Source organism: Abramis brama (assembly GCF_963993115.1).
Source record: "Abramis brama genome assembly, chromosome: 10".
Classification (NCBI taxonomy): Eukaryota; Metazoa; Chordata; class Actinopteri; order Cypriniformes; family Leuciscidae; genus Abramis; species Abramis brama.
In genome coordinates, this window is record NC_139972.1 from 19318011 (window position 1) to 19341231 (window position 23221).

Here is a 23221-nt window from a genome sequence, read left to right on the forward strand (position 1 = left end):
TACACCTGGTCATTTCATGCATTTCCTCTGATCAGATAGCTATCCGATCGTGAAAAGACCAGGTGTAAATGCTTCAGGAGTGCCTGACACGTATTCCAGACGAAACTGGACAAGTAAATGCATCTGGTTGTTGAAACCATATATGTAAATCACACAATATGTAAAGCTTACTGTTGGTAAATGCGGAGAATCTGCATGTCCAGTCTGAACCAATTGCGAAATCTGCCTCAGTAAATCTTTCACTCTTATGCAGAATTCCCTATTGCATGGATTCCTACTGAAATGACTGGATTTTGCCAGTGAAAAATTGTCGATCAATGGTAAATGTGACTGCACCTTAATGTTTCAACAAATGCGAATATTGCCTAATGAGAGCGGGGATGGTAACGGGGCTGTGCGATTAATCGAAATCGTGTGCGATTTCTAAACTGCAGAAAGCACGATTTCTCCACCAGTCTCCTCAGTGTGCAATCTGAATACAGCACACCTAAATCTAGCGCGTAAACAAGGAAGGTTAATTCAGGGCGGGATCATGACTTGGCCAAAATAAATCTACACTCGTGGTTTTGGATACAGGAGAGATGATGTATCATAGAGCCAGGTAATTTGCAAGACCTGTCAAACTATCGTTGTGGCAAAACAAAGTAGGGGCCATTCACACAGAAGAACGCATTTTTGCAGTTAAAAACGCAAGACATAGGTCTTTAGACGTGTTTTTTAAAAGTTTAACATCTTTTACCTTGAGCGCTGTGTAAAATGCTCTGTCATGTGTGAGATGCAGCAAAAGACGTGAGATGCGAGTGCAATGGTTAAAGATGTCCATCTAGTGCGTTTACATAGAATAACAATGGCAAATTACGAACAAGGTGAACAAATGGCAGCGATAATACTGGCATTTGCGAACAGCACAACATACAAGTTCAAACATACAAGTTCAAGTTCAAAAACGCATAAATGAGATAACTGATGCCGTCACATATCATTTATGCAAAGATATGGTGCCTGCAAATATCGTCAATAAAGCCAGCTTCCAAAAAAATTATACAGACCAGTATGTGTGTAAGGAAATATTGCTTCAAAATCATTATTAAAATCAAAATCGCAATATTGATAAAAAAATTGTGAAAGTACTTTTTTGTTCATATCGCACAGCCCTAGATGTTAACCACCATAGACAGTCCCCATCAATATTCAGATTCAGGGTTTTTTGATAACCAATTCTCAAAATGTATCCTTGGTTCCCACCAGTATTAAATGGATAATTACCCCTAAAATTAAAGTTATTACATCATCATCTAACCCTCATGTCATTTCAAAGCTGTATGACTTTCTTCTGCAAAATGCAAAAAATATTTTTTTTTTTCAGAATGTGTCCATTGAGTTTCGTGGTATAGACTAAATAAATAAATAAATGTAAAAAAAATGAAAAGATTTTCGAAACATCTTTTATGTTCCACAGAAGAAAATGAAGTCATACAGGTTTGGAACAACATGAGGGTGAGTACATGATTAAAGATTTTCATTTTTGGGTGAACTATCTACTTATTTATTTACATCCTTGATGAGGAAACGCTTACAGCTGATAGGAGCTGTCATTGCCTTATAAACAGGCCTTTATTAAAAATACATAATTATAATTATATTTATGGAATTATAATTATTGAAGAACATTCACTTCCATAAAATCACCAAATCCATAAAAGTAACACCAAATAGTATAATAACTGAAGGTAAACAGGAAGAAAATGACTGGTTAGAAAAAAAAAAAATCTGATTTCTATGTGCCAGGAAATGCACTTCCACTGTCTGCTTAGGAAGAGATAAAGTGCGATAGGCTACATGATACATACTATGGAGGTGTTGAGAAATGTTGACAGATTAGTGAAATCTGTTTGTCAGTGTGTACACTCCTGCACCACCCAGATTAGTTACACTTCCAGTCGGCTGCTAGTTATTGACTGTGTCAAAACCTAGTGAGATGTCCACTCTCAGACGATTTAGGGCAACTTGATCGCTTGGGAATGCGAATATGACGCAGAAAAATCTAAGTAACGTTAGACAGCTGACAATGTTTTGTGACAGAGCCACTGACAACAACATTACACCAATAAAACAAAGACATGACCAAACAGCCCCACCTTCATCCTCCAAGCCTTTTACAACAGCAACATCATATCTATGTGAAATGACAGGTTGAGGCTTGTTAGCTCGCAGAAAGAGTTAATATGTGGGCTTAACTAGCTGGCTAACGCTGCTAACGCTAGCTTAGCGCTGCCGCGTAACTGACTGACCGCCGTTAATCGCTGAAGCTCAAACCTCTTACCTCTTTTAACGGCCTCGTCAAACGAAAGGAAGCCTATCCGTGACTCTTTGGCGCCCATGGTGCCCTCATTTCATGGCAATGGCAGAAATGTGCAGAGTGTGACCGGTGCCTGTTGCCTTGTTTTGCGTTGTTTTGTTTTTTTTCCCCCTCTCTCTCTCGGTATGGTGTTCCTCAAGTCAAGCGGTAGAGTTTAGCGTTATCAACGAGTGACGCGTCTAAGCGACGACGCCTCCATACTTGATCACGTGACATTTGTCCAATCAGAATGCAGGGGGCGTATGAGCGTCAGTTTCACGCAAGAAACGCAACACTGACGCATACGCATAGAAGCTTTTCGCCCGGAGCTGGCTGTCAAGTCATCGACTTTAATATTCGTGGTTAATATTAGCTTGCTTGTGTGGAGCCAGTTTAACCAATTTGCACTTTGTTGCATGAGCGCAACAACACCATTTTCTTTACTTTGCCAGCACATTGTGTGTATAGTATTAGTATGGAAATAAAATGGTTAATAATGAAAGGATGACTTTGATAAACCAATAAATAGCTTTTTCCTTGGTGGTCAGTTTAATATCTTTGTATGGAGGCAGCACATTTTTGCTCTGGAGAGCCCTCAGCTATTTTTATTCGTTTTATCACCCACCAAAAATATGATTCAAATGTGTTATTGGGTAGTTTTGAAACATTTTGAGTCGTTTAAATTATTTGTATGCTTTAAAATAGCTTACATAAGCTTGTAACCTTGAAGCAGCATTGTTTTATTTTACTAAAATAAATCAGAAATGTTTTTGGTCTTGAATAACGTTTTGACTAGTGCAATTTGATCATTTAGTAATGTGCCCTGCTTTTATTGTTTTTATTTCTAAATTTCTAATTTAGTTAGCCTGTAATTTTAGTCACTTTAGGAATTACACTTCAAACTATTTTATTTCAGCGAGCTGACAAGGCAAGGCAGTTTGCTACATTTATAATCCAATATTTTTTAGTTTTATCTCAGTTTTATTTCAATTTACAAAAACGTTTTGACTTATTTTTAAGGAATGTATAATCTACACAAAATCAGATCTGACAAGTAATTATGCAAATCAGTGCACATATGCATTTTTTCGCTAACCTTTCATAGATCTTATAACAATATGGCAAGCCGTTTTAACATTTAATCCTTAAAACCTAGTATCTATTTTCATGCTACTAGTATGCTACTTATTTTTTAGATACTAGTATCTTTTTCATTTAGTACTAGTACTTATTCATTAGCTACTATTACTTATTTTTTAGATACTAGTACCTATTGCTAGATACTAGTATTTATTCAATAAATACTAGTACTAAGTCATTAGATACTAGTACCTATTAAATAGATACTAGTACTTATTCATTAGCTACTAGTACTTATTCAATAGATACTAGTACTTATTCATTAGATACTAGTACTTATTCATTAGCTACTAGTACTTATTCAATAGATACTAGTACTTATTCATTAGCTACTAGTACTTATTCAATAGATACTAGTACTTATTCATTAGATACTAGTACTTATTCATTAGATACTAGTACCTATTAATTAGATACTAGTACTTATTAATTAGATACTAGTACTTATTCATTAGATACTAGTACCTATTAATTAGATACTAGTACTTATTAATTAACTACTAGTACTTATTCAATAGATACTACCTATTTATTAGATACTAGTATTTATTCCAAATGTTACTAGTAATTTTTTTTATTTTACTAGTAAGATTTTTAATTGAACTCTACAGTGGCCGTTCTGACTATAGTCATAACAGAAGACGAGTAAAAAAGCAGTTGTGACTAGTAAAATAAGAATAGTTACTAGTAACAATTACAAAATATACTAGTGTCTAATAAATAAGTACTAGTATATATTGAATAAGTACTAGTAGCTAATTAATAAGTACTAGTATCTAATGAATAAGTATTAGTATCTATTGAATAAGTACTATTAGCTAATGAATAAGTACTATTATCTATTTAATAGGCACTAGTATCTATTTAATAGGTACTAGTACCTAAAAAATAAGTACTAGTACCTAATGAATAACTACTAGTATCTAATATATATGTACTAGTCACAATTGGAATACATACTAGTCAGAACTGAATAGTTGATATCTGAATGACAGATCCCCATAGAAGTCAATGGCAAAAAAAAAAAAAAAAATTGTTACTAGTAACAAAAGATTAGTTACTAGTCACTATTGAAATAAGTACTAGTATCTAATGAATAAGTAGTATCTATTTAATAGGTACTAGTATCTAATGAATAAGTACTAGTATCTAATAATAAGTAGGCCTACTAGTAACTAATAAATAAGTAGTATATAATAAATATGTACAAATACCAATTTAATAGGCACTAGAATCTAATGAATAAGTACTACCGGTAGTAACTTATGAATAAGTACTAGTACTTAAAAGAATAGATACTAGTATCTAAAAAATAAGTACTAGTAGCATGAAAATAGAGACTAGTAGGTTTTAAGGATTAAATGTTAAAACAGCTTGCCATAATAACAAGCTTCCAGGCGCTTATCTTTTAGCGCCCCCTATGGCATTTAGAATGTTGCAACCATAGACTGTAAAAAATGGTTGCAACACGAATGACTCTTGCACAGCAGAGAAGATGGACTATTTTGCATTTATTTAAATGTTAATGATCATGATGAAGTTTTGATTATTTTAGGGTGACAAAGGAATCTCTAATAGTGAACACAAATCAGTTTCTGACATTCTTAGCAGAAGTAATTAATTGTTCAGCCCAAACATCTAGAATAGAAAGAATAAAGATCATAATCAGGGCAGTAGAACAATATTTGCAATAAAATTGAAATCATAATTCTCATGAGCAAATCTGAAACCAAGGCAATTATCAGAAAAGCTACAATTAATCAGGAAATGTGGGATAGAGGAAAAAAAGGGAATACATTTATATATTGAAGAAAATGTGGGTAGGCTAGGAGGACGATTCACAACAATATTAAGAAAAAAGAAGAATCGATTATAACAAGATTATGTAGGTCATACTGGACTTAATGGTAACCTATATAAAATAAAAAAAACATCATAATGGGTTTTGCAGTCATTGTAATGTAGAAGAGACAGTCGAACATTATGAAAATGAAAGACGAGTGTTGCTCCTAAAATTGCAGCAAAAAGTTATCCAAGACATGTCATTAAAAAATCTGTTGGCAAGAAAAGGTATGAAAGATGAGGTTTTGCAATAGGCTATATAAATGCAACAAAATTATATTTGAGAATATAATTAAGTTATTAAGTAAGTAAATATTTAATTTATATATTTTTTTCTGTTTTCTTTATTATTATTATTATTATTATTATTATTATTTAAGTTTTCCTTCCTCATTGTTCCACACTCCGGTTCAGTTTGTGGCGGTAATGCACCTAAAAGCTGGTTTGTCAACCGTCAATAAACAAGAAGAAGAAGAAGAAGACTTTTCCACAAGGTGCACTGTCATGTAAATAAGAAACGAGTGACCGTTAATATAGACACGTGGCGGCGGCAGCAGCAGAGAGCATCACTTGCGATATGTTCAAATATATATAGACAAGTGGCGGTGGCGGCAGCAGCAGAGAGCATCACTTGCGATATGGGAATTCATGTCTTGCTTTATGTGCCCAATGTAATTGGTGAGTAACGTAATTATTACGTGACTTCGATTCATTAATTTCAGCAGCACAATTCATTTTACAGAATCAAAAATATTATATCACTTAATTTATGACACATTCAATCAGCAAACGTACCCTAAGGATGGTATCTATTAAAACTATTTCTTTTTTATAGGTTATATCCGGATTCTTCTTGTTCTCAGTTCCTGGATGCTGTATAGTTACCCAGAGAATTTTGTACCCTTGTATGTGTTATCAATTATATTGGATGGTAGGTATTTACTTTAAAACTAGGGAAATTATAGCCTAAATGTATGCACTCTTAAAAATAAAGGTTCATTATTGGCATCTGTGGGTTCATGAAGAACCTTTAGCATCCATGGAACCTTTCCAAAAATAATTTTTTTACATAATAATGAAAAATTACATAATAATGATATGTAAAACAAAAGTAAATTTGCATATCATTTTTGCTGTATTTCATGCTACATAAGTGAAGCTTTATTCTCCTTTATTTTACATATTATTTTATCATTTATTCTACTGAAAATATATACATGCAAGCAACATGTAAAGTGCATCATAGTTCTTTGGAGGAAAACCAGGAACTTCTCATACACTATGCTCTCAGTTTGACAAATGTATGTCACTGCAGGTTAAAACATTGGTGAACAAAACTTGTTAAATTATTAGTTTAAGTATATTTAACAAATGTTAGTATTAACATTCATTGATTTAGTGTTTTATCTTTGTGGCAGGGGTGGACGGCTGGGTGGCACGTAAGCTGCAGCAGACCTCCAGGTTCGGTGCATGGCTGGATGTGGTCATTGACAACGTAGGGCGTGGCATGCTCTGGAACATGCTTTATGATGTAAGTTCAGTCAGTACTTGTTTGTCACGAACATATTTGTATTAGAAATGTTCACTTTGTACTCTGTGCTTGTGAAGTGGGGCTGGCTGGTGTCTTCACTAGAGTGGTGTGTATTTGTGTGCAACCACAATGCCAGAGGTGCCCAGTGGAAGAACACTTTCACAGAGAGCCCAGTTTGGGTGCAGGCAGTGATGGCAAAAGGTATCACGAGTTATTTGTTCTTTTTAAACATTAAGATTTTTGGAAGCACAGAATGAATAGTGTTATTCTTCACGCAGGCTTCAAGACACCTTTGGGAGTCCTGACAATAGCTGGTCTCCATGTTTTGCCTGTGTGGCTGTATGGCTACCAGCATGAGGTGCTGTCTCATGCTCTCTATGCCCCATACTGGCTACAGACTCTGGGGATTCTGGTGCTGGCAGCAGGACGCTTGCTGTGCTTTGCAGTTGAGGTAAGGAGCACGTTTACCCAGCAATATCATAAATTATGGCAGCAATATTAATGTTTTTACTGTCACAATAGAGGCATCTGTGTGTAAACAGTAATTGTTCATGTGTCATTTTGCAGATGTGGTGCATCGTAACCCATATGAAATTCTTATTGTTGGATGAAGAGGAAGAAAAGAAGAACTAGGGATATATATATATATATATATATATATATATATATATATATATATATATATATACATATATATATTTGTGTGTGTATACAAAAAATATTATTAACTACTAATATAATATACACTACCGTTCAAAAGCACTTCCGGTACAGTATAACAGTAATATTATGAAATATTATTACAATTTAAAATAACTGTTTTCTATTTGAATATATTTTAAAATGTCAAAAGCTGAATTTTCAGCATCATTACTCCAGTCTTCAGTGTCACATGATCCTTCAGAAATCATTCTATGCTGATTTGCTGCTCAAGATTTATTTATTTTTTGATGAATGGAGAATTCAAAAGTACAGCATTTATTTGAAATATAAATCTTTTGTAACAACAAAAAAAGTCTCTACTGTCACCTTTGATCAATTTAATGCATCTTTGCCTAATACAAGTATTAATTATCAAAAATTCTTACTACAATTTTTTTTTTTTTACCTCCTCCCCTTCGTAATTTATGAACACTGTATCTTATATATGTTTGCCTGGGCTACTCTTGTTATCTGTTCTGTTGTGATTCTTTTGTTGAAATTTTCCATTTAAAAAAAAAAAATCTCATACAAACGTCCATGTTTTGGGACGGATACAGTCATTTGAGAGGGATTTCCTAAATGAAACACCTGGTCATTAATTTTACAGAGGTACACATGCTGAGTACAGTCTTTTATTCAATTTTTTGTTCAGCCACCACCCGAAAGAGTGGTTTTTGTAGGATCCCGTTGCATTCAAGTCATAGACTCAAACATATCACATTGACTTCAGAAACAGGTGAAGAATAATCATGTAAAGGACAAAAATAAAGCAATTTTAATACTTCAGAAGCAATATTGCTCATTGTAGTCTATAAGACAGCTCTATATTGTTTTTTTTTGTGTTAGAAGTAGTTACAGATTTTCACAATGGTGGATACAAATGAGTTTAATAATGATTTGGTGGTTACAGATGTACAATGTACAGCAGACTCTACTGGGGGTGAGTTACATAAAGCCAATGACTGAAGAATATCCAAGCAGAGGCTCATTGTGGCACAGGTCACTGACATTTCCAGGGTAACAGTCAGTATCAATGTTAAAAACACAATTTTCCTCTTTTTTAGCCAAACGCTCCTAGAGTGTCTCCAATGGATATAGACACGAACAGGTCTTTAAAACAAAATCATAAAAAAAATCACATCCACTCAAAGGTCGTTACTTCAAGGATCGCCATCGTCCATCTGAAACAGCACTTTGGCTATATCACAATCTACACGTGTCAGCACGTCCGAGGACTTCATTAAGATAATTAGCATCAAAAAGGCCCCGCTTTGTCGTTATCAACCCGTAAATACATTCTCCAACTCTGAGGGCAGATTTAGAAGAAAAGTGAAGGGTTGTAGTGACAGGATTGCTTTTATTGTCAGAGGATGCTATTTATTAATTTCCGTGATCACTTTCGAGTTTCAAAGTTCATTGTTCTCTTGTTTCATGGGACATTAACTGCTCAGTATAAGATTGTTTTTCTGTCACGCTCACTGGGACAATAACCACTTGAAGCTATGCATCTACTTCTATATACAATTACTTAAACATGCAAAGAAAGAGAACTTTTGACCCATAAGCACCTTTGTTTTTCGGGGGACTGTGGCCTATTCTGACTTAAAAAACAGTATGGATTTGATCAACCATCTTTCTAACCATGAAATGCCACTTGAGGTTGACGAATGAGCCCTTGAATCGACATTCAGAAGGAAGCAATCAGAGCTACGTATTAAATTCTTTCTGCATCCACCAAGCTTAGTTATTTCCCATGTGCATTATTTTCACATCTGATATTCAAATTGTCATCTGATATGAGAACTCCACTAATATAGTCAATGGAAATGCACTTATAACAAGTTTGCAAGATCACAGTTTATTTGTTACAATATTCCATCTCTCTAACCAAGGCAAATTCCCATCCTTCCCTTGGTATTGAGATTGCCTGATTCTTCACAATCAAACCCCAACCTTAACAATAAAGGGATTTTTTAGGAGTGAAAATGAGTAAAATAACGTCCCTCGCATGTTCTAGCCTATCTCTTGCTCGGTTTACAGGGCGAAAAGTGTTTGAAATTCTGCAGGTGGTTTCGACCAAAGCAAGCTATTTGAAAAAGGCTGACAAATTAGATCCCCACCAGCTGAGAGTCCTTTAAGACTAAGGCTGGGACTTCAGCTCGAGCTGGGGTCCTGGTGCTGCAGCCGTGATCGAGGGCTAAAAAGCTGCAAGACGTTAACAGCACATTCTACATGACTAGCCTGAAGCAAGGCAAAAAACAATGAGTTCGCTATGAGGTGTGAGCAGAAAAAATTGCCAATTTAATCGCAATAGTCCTCATTCAACTTAAAATGTTCTCCTTGTCAACTTGGTTACGAGTCGGTGTGGCTTTTGGATATTTGACAGAGGAGCGGCAGTGAAATGAGTCAGACTGATTGAATTTGGAGTGTGGTACAGGTGCATTCAGCAAAATATTGCACTGCTACTACACAACTGTGTGTGGATTCACACCCCTGCGCACTATACCGCAGGTTTACAATGACAGGTGCTGCGCTCAGCCCTTTTTTTTGGTGTGTCCAGTCAGCTGGCAGTGGGCCAGGGGTGTTAATCTATACCACCCGGGGCCGAGCTCTGAAAGGAAAACAACAACGACGACCTGGGAAACCTGGTCCCGTAACTATCACCGCTCCAGCTTATATTGTGTGTGTGTGTGTGTGTATGCGTGAATAAGGCTTTGCTATGACAGAAAGCCGGCTTTGTGAACTCGTCCTCCCACTCCGTTTAGTTTATATTATGGCAATTTACTGTGGTCACACACGTATTATAATTATCAACAGAAGTTATTTTGGCTCATCTGTTTGCAACGTTACACCTACAAGTTGTAGCATACCTTGCATATAAATTATTGGCAGTTTAAAATAAGCTATGTCAGTACTAAGGGAATACAAAACCAGAAGAGAACTTAAAACAAGGTATCTAGAGCATTCGTAAACCCACTGGTCCATAAATTCCACACATGACACAAATTAATAATAAAAAAGCAAGAATAAACATAATGGTCCATAATGTAACATGGCTGGTCTCATTTTCCAGAGAGCACACAGGTAATCCTCAAATGCAAAGCTTTGCATTACACGAAGTCAAGCTCTAATCCTTGTGTTAATGGGGACACGGACATCTACGGATGTTCCTTCACTCGGAGCTTTTATTTCGTCGAATCTCCTTCTATGGGTGCATTTTCTGAGAGCACAATATAGATGATGCGGTAATAAAGTATTTCTGTAGTGTGGAGCAACTCTCCTTCAAATACAAAATAAAAAAGAACAGAGGGTGTGTTTTCAGTCTTTGTTGGACTTCTGTTTTTTTAATTCAACTCCACTTGAAGTCTGAGAAATGGTCTGGTTCTTCAAAATTGCGAGAAGAGTGAACCGATTCAATGAATGGTTGCTTATCCATCAAGAGTGTTAGCATGGTCGGAAAGATGTCATGGTTTGTCTCCAATTTTAAGGAAAATGGGCATTGGGAGTGGCTGGTACAAGTGAATTGACAGTCCAAGAGCTTGAGGAGCTCAAGATGATGATCACACTCCCTGCCCGTCTTGACTACTTGTGAATAAATGGGTGTGAAGGAGTGAAATGTGGGTGAATGTGCACATCCATATGTTTCAGGTGGGCAGTGCGATAGGCTTCCCAGCCGTTAGCCCAAGCAGGAGCGTCCGGCACCGTGGCTCTGGGAAAGCAGGAAAGACTGCACCACCTGCTCTGTGACCTGGGGGCTCGTGTTGACGTCCTCCAGCGCGTTGGCTACTGCAAACTGCCTGTCCCTTAAACGATTCCAGTTGGACAGAATATTGTGGTACTCAAAGACCTTCTCGTAGTTTCCAACTGAGTTGTACAGTTTTATCAGGCCTCTGTAGTCATATTCCAGTCCACTGTAACCCTCCCCGAACAACTTCTTGCCTGCGGGAAACAGACAAATAATTTATGTTATTATGTTAAGAACAAGATTCTACATTTGAAGAAGAAGAAATTAATACTTTTATTTAGTAAGAACATTGATCAAAAGTGACAGAACAGTTTTTTTATATTGTTACAAAGGATTATTTCAAATAAATGTGACGTGCTAGCAAAATGAGTCGGAACTCACTACTTCCGAGCTAGTACTTTTGGTTGAATTTAAGGTTTTCCCAAAAATGTGTTCATTAAGCCCTTGTCTAGCGATCCCAATGCTCCAAATAGCAATTAAACATCTAAAAGTATCTTTCTTTGTACGTTTTCTGAGAGGAGTGCCTTTCCTTTGTCTTTGCTCACTTCTTGATGACTGGCACTTCCCCTCAAACACATGTTTGGTATCGTTTTAAAGCGCAGCATTCCAACTTTGTGAATATTCATAGCGAATTCTCGATGACATGAGTCTGAACAAGCTGAAGTAAACAAAACAATCAATCAACATCCAAGGCGTGCGCACAAAGACGCCTCAGACAGCGCAGGATCCCAATATACACACATACACAGAATTCCAGTTTTTCAAAATTTCTGTCTTGGCCTAGCCACGTAAACATTATCTGTTATGTCTTAAGCGAACATTTGGTTAACTGTTGTGGAAAAACATCTGAGTAACATTATATTAGATCTGTGCGGTACAGTAGGTCTTAATATAGGCTGTCTGTTTCATGTTAATCAAACAAATAAGAACTAAAAAAATAAAAAAAGTTGAATATATATTTTTCTTATAGATATATGGTTCCTGGTGTTATTACCAGGGATTTTAAGGTATGGTTGCTAGGTGATTTTGTTTTGGAACCTTCAGAAAACTTCTCAAAATTGACTTTGCGGACTATATATAACAATAACTCACTTTTAAAAAATTTGCTCATTGCGTCTCACTTTGCCAGCAAGGGTCAAAGTTCTTGGAACTTAAAAAAAGTCTAAAAAAATATACAAACAAACAAAACAAAAATCAATCATTTTAAATGTTCCAAGTGACTTAATTAAATTACATTATGTACATAATGAAAAATGGATATTTATTTTGAGATTTGGTTTTAACAACATTGTTAAAATGTAAACATTAAATAAATAAAAAAAAATATATAAAATGAATTAAAAACCAAAAAAATTATGTAAAATTAAATTGTTAATCTTTAAAGCTGCAGTCCGTAGGTTTTCCTCTTTGTCGCCATCTCTGTTCGAAAGCTGCAATTGCAGTTATTCGTGGAATTATCAACTTTACATGGGTTGTGCCTCGGCTCGGCACGGCACAGCGCGGATGAATCCAATGTTTTGAGGAGAATGTGCGTCTGTCAGTCGCCGCGCCAGTGTGGATACTGTCATTCAGAATCACAGATTCTACTTTTTGGAAGCATGACCAACATAAGAATTTTCACCGGAAAATGTCATCTGAACAAGTAAGAGTAACAAGTAACATCTGAACATCCACTTTTGTTCTGACCAACTAAGGGAAAAAAAGCATTGCAGTAAATTGCGCTGATTAAATCTAACGATCGCTTATCATATCACGTCAAACCGTGCAAATTATACTTTGTTCTCAAATTATTAATGTTAACAACATCAGCATTGCATGACTACATTTAATGCCCTTCCGATATTATCCTTGTTTTTGCATGGGCCCGGTTGCAGCCTCTTTTTTTCTGTGGCCACTCCGAAGTCCGAAGTCTTTTGCATTTTACAACGGGTGAATCTCCAGTTGTCACTGGTGATTGTCATTTGAACCTTTCTGGATCCGCCATCAAATTGATAAGTTTAATTATATCAAGTGCTGTGAGAAAAGGCTATAAATCTCCACCTCCAACATCCTCACACGCAATATAGCCTACAAGCCGAGACACCTTCTTTATGTGTACAGATGTGACGTAATGACGCAAAGACATGCTCGAATTTCCCATGGAAATCCACCAGTACCACTGGAATTAAAAACATTATTACAAGCTTATCGCTTTGAATCGAGCTAAGGCAAGCAGACTTTTGAACACTGGCTGGTTATGTACTTTCATTTTTAACCCAAAAAAAATTACGGACTGCAGCTTTAAAAAAACAACAACTAATTAAGTGTGAAATGAGCACAATTAAATAAACAATTTCCTCCAACAAATATGTCCAATATCAACCAACATAAATAACAATAATTTAAAAAAAGAACAATAACTGAACAGAAATGTCATGCATGTCCACCCAAAATGCAACTACAAAAGTAACCCTCACCAATAGCGATGGAGCGCAAGTAGAGGCGCTCGGCATCATCGTACTGATTCATGTCATAGTTATAGAGCGAGGCCAAGTGTCCCACTGACAGAGCCACCTCATAGTCCTCCTGTCCCAACAGCTGCTCCTTGATCTGAATGGCCTTGATGTGCATCTCCTCTGCCTCCTGCATTACAAATCACACCATGGAAAGGTCAGTCAGCCCAACAGCGACCTCAAAAACACTCAAAAGTTGAGATTGGCTTACACAATAGAAAAAAACACATGTTCTTTCACAACAATCCACTTGTGATTTCCATATATTATTAATGGTAACATTCTCACAGGTTTAAATAAGGAGGAACAAATAAAAACCTTGAATTTGCGCATGGATTGGTAGAGGCGGCCCAGGTTGCCGTAGTGTTTCGCCGTCTGAACGTTAAACTCTCCGAAGGCTTTTTTGGCCAACTGGAGGGAGGAGAGGTGCAGATCATGGGCCTCCTGCAGGAGGCGTTCCTCTGTTTCTTTGTTATGACAATCGATGGCAATCTCCTCCAGGATTAGGGCTTGAGATGTAACATCAGAATTACAATTTAGACTGAAGTAACATGATTTTTCAATTAAGTAAAAAAAAAAAAAAACTAAAACTGAAGAGTGAAAAGATAATGCTACTTTAAACCAATGCTACCATTTTAATGTTGTCATTCCAGTAATGCAGCTCTGAATGAGGGGAGTTATGAAAGCTTTTCAAAGTGCTAGTCTCACCTTTCACCCTCTTGGACGAGGCCAGAAGCAGATGGTCTTCAGGGAGAATGTGAGTTATGATGTCTATGGCACGTTCTGCGTGGAATCTAAAAGCAAAATTCAAAGTATGAAACTGGTACGTTATTCGATAAACACTTCCAAGAAAAAAAATTCAGAGGAAAAAAAAAACAATTCTAAAAGAACAACTTAATTGTGTTAAAGGTTAGGTCAACTACTGGACATCTGTGTCATGGACTTCTTAACACTCGAGGGACACATGAAATGGTATAAAAGTTCATACGAGATTAGTTGCAAACAAAAATACAAAGTTTCATCTTGGAAACTGGCAGCTTGCTTTTCAAGAAGGGACTCAAGACACCAATTAAATTATTCGTATTTTCATGGTGATCGTAATAGGAGGAATGTTTGTCTGAACGATTATGTATTGTTCAGTGTTGCCAAATGAATTCTGTTTTTAGAGTGAGGGAATCCCACATCACCCAAGATTACAGCTTTTTGTAAAAAAAAAAAAGTTAATTTAATGAAGGATTTATTCAGAATGATTCAAATGGATATTTTCATTTAAGAGTTATTTGTAAGCAATTCATTAAGAGAACCTGCTCATAAGAGTCGTCCGTTTATGAATCATCATCAATCTATGTGTCCTATATAATTCTATTTAGAAGCATCTGAATGTAAGCACTGAGTAGCAGTACACGAATCATTGATTTAGTTCATTTACCCTCCCAGATGTCATCATAATTCTCTAAATTAACTAACTAATGCACTCAGGATAGGATTGAGACACTCACAGTGCGTTATCGAATTTTCCAGAGCTGTACTGATGGACGTAGGACGAATACGCCAGGTCCTCATGTGCAGTTGCAACATGAATATTCTTTCCTCCAAACACGGATTGCCGAATATCGAGTGCAATCTGAAGGTAGAACACACCCATTGTTTTTCAGCGAATGAGAAAATTTATTTATACTTGCAAAGAACCCAAATTTTAAGTAATTCTTAGCTCACCTGGTAAATGACCACTGATTGGCAGATATTATCCACGTTTAAGAGATAAAATCCATAATCTAGTAGTGTATCTGAGTATTTTGGGTGCTTGTGCCCAAAATGTTCCCTGGAAACAAAATGTGGGAATACATAAAGCATTTCATCGTTGTAAAATCAAACATAATTTCACCATCACCAGCGCTTTAAATATGCATGGTAGTTCTTACCGTGCCAAAAAAACTGCATGTTTTATCAGTTGTTCAGCTTTCCTGAACTCCCGCTTAACAACACAAGCCTGCAGGGATCGATTTTATGATGATGTAATGTGACAATGGATCAGAAGTTTACATCTATTTAAAAAAAACCTCCAACATCCAGCAATCACTGACCTTAGAGGCTTGTCTGAGAACATCAACTACTACTTTCACAGGTAAGCCGACAGTGATCTCCCTCATAGCCTCTATACACCACCTATAAGCCTAAAACACATAAGGAACACAACTGTAGAGCAGCCGTTCTCCAAACAGACATCTGGTATTGTTGCATTGGGACTTACCTCATCATAGTGGCTTTTGGCAAATAGCAGGGCACACAATTCTCCATACAGGGCAGCCTTATTAGCCTGATGGCCGTGTTTGGCTAGTTTGTCCATGTAAGACTGGGCCAGTTTGAAAGTCTCTTCTCCCAGGTGGTATTTGCAGTTGCCATTACGCACATGAAGTAACCTGGCACACAAAGTCCCAATAACACATTAGTAAGATATTAATAACACTAGGTGCATCCCAATTTACGTAATTATTCACTATTCTATGCTGTTTTGTAGTATAAATAGTGTGAGTAGTGTGTATCACATTTTAATTACCCAGATGATGCACTTTATTAAATGTGTGTAATATTGGACACTTCATGCACTCAACTGTCACAGGTTAAATTATGTAATAGAGGGGGGATCAGACAAAATAACCTTATAAAATTCATACACAACACGGTTAGGTACATAGTGCACAATGTATAGTGCATCATTTGGGACACAAGTACTGTTAAAATGACTAACTGACCATTTACTGCTAGAAGAGACTCAAGCTAACTATTTACTCACCTCACACAGCACTCCACTGCACGATACCAGTGAAGAACCTCATCATGTAATGTGCACAGCTGGAGACAAGACAGAAAGACTTTCTCTGCATCTCCATACCAACCGGCATCTGATAAAAAGCCACCTGAGATGGAAGAAAAGTATTATTACAATTACAACAGCTTGTTATTATAAGCTGAAAGGGCAGAAAAGTGAGCACCATACCTAAAACAAAGCCAAACTGTATAGCTTTCTCTTTCACGTGCGCATCTGACTCTGCGATGTATGAACATCGGCGGCTGAAGGAGTTGGCCAGGACTGAAGCGACCTTCACACCGTGGTCCATCAGAGCCTGGAAGCAGTGGTGTAAGAGGTGCCTGTGGGAGAAAACATGTTCTGTCTTTCATCTAATCAGTACACACATACACACACAGTACTACCGTTGGGGGTCAGTAAGATTTTGTTTTTAAAGAAATTAATAATTTAATTTAGCCAAGATGCATTAAATTGATCAAAATTGACAGTAAAGTCTTTTTAAATGTAATTTCCACAAAAATATTAGGTAGCACAACTGTTTTCAAAATTGATAATAATAAGAAATGTTTCTTGAGCACCAAATCAGCATTAGAATGATTTCTGAAGAATAAATGTGCCACTGAGGACTGGACATATACATCATGTGAGATTTGATTCATCAGATCAAAATACACACACACTATCTCATTCAGTCTGGCCATATATACACATCATTAAGGTATGGCTTTGAGCTATTTTACCTTGACAGATTCAGCTGTCAATTACCTTTTGTCAGAGGCCCTGAGGACTTTAGCGAAGACCTCCAGCTCACAAAACTCCCCTCCCAGCTGGCAGAGCCGGCCTTGCTGGTAAAGCTGGAACACATGAAGAAATGTGAGATTGTTGACCCTACTGTACATGTGACACAAAGAAGACAACACAAGCTTTCCCTTGGGGGTGCCAAGGCCCAGAAAACCAAGAAAAGTAGCAATTATAAAGACAGAATGTGCAATCAGGAAGAGTGTGGCTTGTGCAAGACCAATACGTAACGTGTGCCAATAACATTTTGTTTGTGTTTGGCACATTTGGTTTTCGACACCAAATTGACTGATCTTACAAAGAAATGAAAAATATTTTAATGATTAAATGGTCAAATTATCTACACAGAAGAGTCATTTAACCCTTACTGTTAAATTTGAAGCTAAAAACTATGATCATCCTAAGTCAGTGGTTCTCAAACTTTTTGACTCCAATTTTCCACAATAATTGTATTGTAATATATATATATATATATTTGTACTTACAATTTCTACCCGGTAACATTTTTTAGCTTGGCATAACTAGAAAAATGTAGCCTATATTCATTATAAAAATGATAAAAAATGACTTTTCCACATCTTGGTATCACACTTTTAAAATTAGGCTTCTTCTTAAAAAAACAACAACATTTTTTAATAGATTTTTTTGTAGCTATTTTGTCTTATTTCCATGCTTGTTTTGTCTTATTTTAAATCTTAAGTAATCTTTACATCCCCTTGGAAGTTTGCGGAGTCCCCATGTTTGAGAACCACTGTCTAAGCAGATCTCTACTTTAAGCAAAATAAAAATCTAAAGTCTCCAAACTACCTAGAGAAAGAACAATTACGTCAATAAACCTTCTCTGGTCTAATCTAATGGGTTCCAGTTCAACTTGATTCGTCATTTAACTATATCTTCAAACCAAATAATAAATACAGTCCCCTCTCAAACTCAGTTTGGCAATACATAAATGCAGAATATTTATTGTCTAATGATTGAGGAATGATGAAAGATTTAAGGTCATTTGTCATAACAAACTCTGATAGCCTTTGAACACAAAACAGTGGGATTGGTTTAATCACATATTTGCCAACTTAAATGTACAAAAAGGCAAATCAAATTAAAAAGACAAGAGGGCAAGTCAAGCAGGTCACACAAAGTGGCCTTAAAATGCATGAGCAATACAAATATTTGATACATTGAGCATATTTAATTTTACATAACTATTAATATGAGATCAAATAAGTAATTTGGTCCCATTAGTTAATGTGGTTTTAGAAAATCATCTCTTTTGCCAAACAACAACAACTCTCAAATCAAGAAGTGATTTAAAAATAATTGGCAAGTAAATCATTAAATAAGATTAATACATGCTTTAGAAGTATTTTTCATTGTTAGTTCATGTTAATATTGGAACCTTATTATAGTCACTTTTGTCTTTTCTGTTTATTAATTGTTTTCACAGTAGTTGGTGACAAACCATTCAACCCATATTTGCAGATGTCAATTATGTCATACAAAACTTGTGAATTTGTTAGAAACACGGATATGGTTTAAATACTCACATGCCATTATATCTAGTACACATAAATAAGGTTAACAGGGTAAAAAGTGAAATGTCATAGTGTTTTATGTTTAACTAGTCTTGACCCAGAGAGCTATATATCATTCAGCAGCAGATAAGCTAACTTACAGGCTAAGATAACTGGAATATAGTGAGCACTTCAATGTGTCTCAACCTAAACTGCCACACAGAAATGAGTGTACTCTTAAACCAGACAACCTTAACGGTTAATCGTCTCGTAGCTCGAGTCTCTCATAACTAACGTTAGCGCTGCACTGAGAGCTTGAGTCAGTTTTTGTTAGCCAAGCTGCTAGTGAAAAGTGTCAGATGCTTTGACGTTTGTTCCGCAATGCACTCATTCACTGTCCTTCTTACCTTGTAGTACACATCAAACTGTATATTTTCAGGCAGAGAGCGGATGTCCCGTCGCGATCGGCCGTAGTTGTCTACCACGGCTGAGATAGCGGTGTTGTACAGGGTCTCAGGGATCCATTCCAGTTCCACCGCGGCCATATTGTTTTCTTTCACTAAATCCAACCACAGCCCCCCCTCTTCCACTCCTACTTTTACCTCCTTCGCTACCTGATCGAGGTAAAACTCTTTACTCTGATGCTCCTCATACACCCCCGCACCTGGAAGCGCTTTTTGAGTTTGAAACGGACTGTAGTGATAGGGAACACAACCCTAAGGTTATGCTCTCATGTTTAAAGCTCATCCCCGACCGAGATGCCCCGCCCACTCTATGACACTTTAGGCAATGACGTAGCGCTAGAGCTCCGCTCGAACTCAGTGAACGCGCATTTGACTGTAGTTCAGAATAACATCCGCTGGGAGGACGACGGGAATCTCTCAAGAGTAATCAAATTTTTGTGTCATATCTATTAGATATTTTAATGTTAATGTGTCAGGAAACAAAATTATTTAGCAGGTATACATATTTACAACGTATAACCTTTCTTTTCTGGGAAAATGGAACGAAAAGATTGAACTCATCCTGCACTAAACAGATTTTTGTCAAAAGTTCACAAAAATTTTAAATTATAAAAAGGAATAAATAATTTTAAAATAAAAGCAATCAAAACACTTACTAAAAGATGGAATACTGTATTCGTTATTAAATCTGAGGGGGTACTTCAAGTAAATATTTCTGGTCAAAGTGGTTCGGCTGATAAACTGTAACTTGTTTAACACGTTTTTTTCGCGGTTGTGGTACATACGTCATACTGCAAGTCAGAAAACATATACGACTCGATAGACAATGACAAAGTATTTATTATTGTGCATTAATCTAAATATATTTGAATAGAATAGAAGGAGATGCCTTGTGAATGTTCCTTCCCTTGTGAGACTTGTACCATCCATGTTATGGAATGCCAAAGCTGCCGAAATAATAAATAAATAAATATACAAAGAAATGTAAAAAAACTTGTTTATACTTTTATTTCCTTATTTATTTATAATTGTATTTAATAATTGTATTTAATTGTAAATTAAAATGTAAAATAAATGTAACTTTCCACATTTATTTATTTATTTATACATTTATTTATTTTCACTTGTCCACACACCTCTTGCATTTTGTTTGGTCACACCATAAGGTGTAACTCTGGGCTCAAAGCTTTGCCCTTTCCACTCTGAGCTCGATTGCTATGTCTGAGGTAAAACACGCCCCCCTCATTACCATACGGACAAAGAAATGTAGAAATAAATAAATGTGAAAATAAATAAATGTGGAAAGAAATACATGTTGACATAAATAGGCTACATATATAAATAAATAAACGTGGAACTAAATAAATGTACTATAAATGAAAAAATAAATAAATTTGAAACAATACAATTATACATAAATAAGGAAATAAAATAATAAATATACATTTAATTTTGTTTTACATTTTGTTTTACATTTATTAGTATAATTATTTATGCATTTATTTACTTTTTTAATTTATTTTACTTTTTATATTATTTATGTGTTTATTTATTTCTTATTTCAGCAGCTTTGGCATTCCATACCCATGGTTCCAATATGCCGAGCAGGAATTGAAGGTGGGCACCACCTACTGGCCACTACTAGTAAAATCCATTTTGCAGTATCATAAGAAAATCCTTTGAAATCAGCTGTTATGTATGTTGTTTCACCCAATTAGTCTAAATGATACTTATTGGACTAGATTTCAAACTACCTCCCTCATATAGCCTAATGTAGATTATGTATTCCTTTGTGCCGCACAGTGAATTCCCAGGGGGTTTCGAACTGGGGTCCGGGGACCCCAGGGGGTTGCAGGAGAGTGACAGGAGTCTGCGGATAAGTCTAGAGAAAAATATAAATAAATAATAAGATTAAAATAAATAGACCTAAGTGAATAGATAAAAATGATTAATAAACATTACATTCATAGTGAGTAAAATATATATGTGTAACTTAATAGAAAATAATTTTACATTTAGAATATACATTTTTCACTGTTTAAATTGGATGTTTATAAAATGTGCTTTTTAAATTCACACAGTGATGATCAAATTTGGTGGTCTGTGGCATCTAAAAGATTGAAAACCCCTGATTTATCTTACATATGGTTATTTTGTATTTTTATCCAAGTATTATATCTCGTTAGTACAACTGTAATCTTCCTTAATTGTAATGTCATTATTGTTTATTGAACTAAAAAAAAACAGGCTAAAGCTAAAGTCTCTAATTACTTCTCCCACTTAAATAAATGTTACAGTAGACCAAAGAGAAGGCTACTATGATTAAAATATACAAAAGTACATGATTATGATTAATCAAACATTATACTAATGATCAAAAGCAATCATAAGTGCAAAACAAAATATAATTTGGCTTCACAAACTTATTTTTGAAATGTGTCACTATATTTGTGAGGTCATTTTATAAAGAAAAAGGTCCTCACAGGTAGTTAAGCTTAGTACGCAATTTAGTAACTTATAATTACTTAAGCAAAAACAAAACAAAACAAAAACTGACGAAAGGTCAGGGCCCCAAGATCCCGTTCAAGTTCAAGCCCATAAATACCATACCTGCAATTTTAGCATTATGTAAATACTATAAAAGATTAATTAATTTTGTTAATGAGCTTTTATTTTTATATTTTCAGTTTTGTATTTTAATTTAAGTATTTTTGTTATGTGTTTTTGTAATTTTTATTATATATATATTTTTTAAAATATTACTATTTAGGTTTTATTATTATTTTTAAGTTCAGTTTATTTATTTATTTATTTATTACCAGTTTGTATTTTTAGTGCTACAAGGCAACATTTCTAATTTTAATTTCGTTTTTAATCAAATGTTCATATTTTATTGCAGCTTTATTTCAATGAACAAAAAATGTTTTTAGTTAACATTAATAACTCTGACCCATACCAAAGCTTTGATTTAACTGAGACCCTTCAGTGTCAGTTTTATATAGCCCATCTCTAGACCTGTTCTGAAATGATTTTACAGTAGCAACCAATTGACGACCACCAAAAGCAAAACGAGACAATAGATTTGTGTTTCACTGAACGTGTTTGCCATTGATTTCTGCAGCTGCAGTTCTCAACACAGACAGCAGATGTCGCCGTTTCCTCTCACCGAACAATAAGCAGCATGAGGCCAACATACCGCCTTTATCACTATATATTTACAACAGTGCTCGCCTGCTCACGTTCAGCTGCGCCCATCTAGAGGATAGAACGAACAGAAACAACACCGTTCCCTACCAAAAACCTGGATACCTCACAACGGTGAGTCCTGCGGACTTTTATGTGTATATCTATTTATGTTTTAATCCTGTGAACAAGATAACATCCAGTTATTTTCAGGAGGTAAAATCCCATGTCAGGGATGTAAGCATGGGATCAACAGCAGCCCGCTGCTGGATATAGAGGCGAAGAAAGGACCCTTATCAGCCACTTACTCATGCTAACTGACCTGCTAACTGTAGTCGGAGGGTTCTTACATTCACTGCTCATTCTGTTCGGTAGTCTCACGCTAAAATATGTGTGCTCTGTGTTTAACAGTTTCAGTCCGTGTCCAGCTAATTTAAAGGCTTGGAAGCTGATTTTGAGCGTTAGCGTTTGGCTTTCCTGCTGCTGATGATTGACGAGGCTCTCGCCGCTCCGCTGACTGACCGGGCAATTTATATAAGGTTTCTTGTCTTAACGTGTGTTTCCCTTTTATGTGACTCTCGCATGGATTGTATCTGTCTGGCTATAGTGCGTCAGTGATACATTGTAGCAAACCGCAGGTTTATAGGCTACATTGTAATAGAACGC

At 35.8% G+C, this 23221-nt stretch overlaps 4 protein-coding genes across 11 annotated transcripts in view; 2 read left to right on the top strand and 2 right to left on the bottom strand.

Moving 5' to 3' along the window:
- usp32 (ubiquitin specific peptidase 32) overlaps positions 1-2513 on the bottom strand; it is a 50128-nt gene extending 47615 nt beyond the window's left edge. For both annotated transcript variants that reach the window (XM_084125735.1, XM_084125734.1), the window contains exon 1: positions 2324-2513. In XM_084125735.1, coding sequence (XP_083981861.1) covers positions 2324-2381 — 58 coding nt within the window. In that variant the 5' untranslated portion in view covers positions 2382-2513. The remainder of the gene's footprint in view (positions 1-2323) is intronic.
- A 3273-nt stretch (positions 2514-5786) lies between these two features.
- On the top strand, positions 5787-7913 carry LOC311091286 (uncharacterized protein). Of its 2 annotated transcripts, XM_084127125.1 has the most exons (7): positions 5787-5998; positions 6156-6251; positions 6739-6851; positions 6929-7052; positions 7130-7302; positions 7419-7500; positions 7541-7913. In XM_084127125.1, exons 1-6 carry the CDS (start codon positions 5959-5961, stop codon positions 7482-7484), a joined length of 612 nt encoding a protein of 203 aa, XP_083983251.1. In that variant the 5' UTR covers positions 5787-5958; the 3' UTR covers positions 7485-7500; positions 7541-7913. The 2 variants fall into 2 exon arrangements, with proteins under 2 accessions (XP_083983251.1, XP_083983250.1); XM_084127124.1 differs by having other exon boundaries at positions 7419-7913.
- A 508-nt stretch (positions 7914-8421) lies between these two features.
- appbp2 (amyloid beta precursor protein (cytoplasmic tail) binding protein 2) lies at positions 8422-21228 on the bottom strand. Its single transcript, XM_084127123.1, has 13 exons — positions 19316-21228; positions 17365-17453; positions 16789-16940; positions 16585-16708; positions 16042-16210; positions 15875-15964; positions 15713-15780; positions 15507-15612; positions 15290-15414; positions 14499-14584; positions 14109-14299; positions 13755-13920; positions 8422-11492 (listed from the first exon to the last, which is right to left on the bottom strand). Exons 1-13 carry the CDS (start codon positions 19451-19453, stop codon positions 11230-11232), a joined length of 1767 nt encoding a protein of 588 aa, XP_083983249.1. The 5' UTR covers positions 19454-21228; the 3' UTR covers positions 8422-11229.
- Positions 21229-22192: 964 nt separating this feature from the next.
- myo18ab (myosin XVIIIA b) overlaps positions 22193-23221 on the top strand; it is a 112198-nt gene continuing 111169 nt past the window's right edge. For 2 of the 6 annotated variants that reach the window (XM_084127106.1, XM_084127107.1), the window contains exon 1: positions 22194-22690. The gene's annotated coding sequence lies outside the window, so the exon portion shown is untranslated. Of the gene's footprint in view, positions 22691-23221 lie in introns of all 6 variants that reach the window. The other 4 variants (XM_084127104.1, XM_084127113.1, XM_084127111.1 and 1 more) reach the window with 4 other exon arrangements.

Excerpts from the sequence above, each read along its gene's own strand:
- LOC311091286 (XM_084127124.1), top strand. The coding sequence starts at position 5,959 with ATGGGAATTCATGTCTTGCTTTATGTGCCCAATGTAATTG. Across the intron at positions 5,999-6,155 it reads TTATGTGCCCAATGTAATTG|GTTATATCCGGATTCTTCTT; the intron begins GTGAGTAACGTA and ends TCTTTTTTATAG. Across the intron at positions 7,303-7,418 it reads TGCTGTGCTTTGCAGTTGAG|ATGTGGTGCATCGTAACCCA; the intron begins GTAAGGAGCACG and ends GTCATTTTGCAG.
- appbp2 (XM_084127123.1), bottom strand. The coding sequence starts at position 19,453 with ATGGCCGCGGTGGAACTGGAATGGATCCCTGAGACCCTGTACAACACC. Across the intron at positions 16,211-16,584 it reads GCAGTGGAGTGCTGTGTGAG|GTTACTTCATGTGCGTAATG; the intron begins GTGAGTAAATAG and ends TTTGTGTGCCAG. Across the intron at positions 11,493-13,754 it reads CTTGCGCTCCATCGCTATTG|GCAAGAAGTTGTTCGGGGAG; the intron begins GTGAGGGTTACT and ends TGTTTCCCGCAG.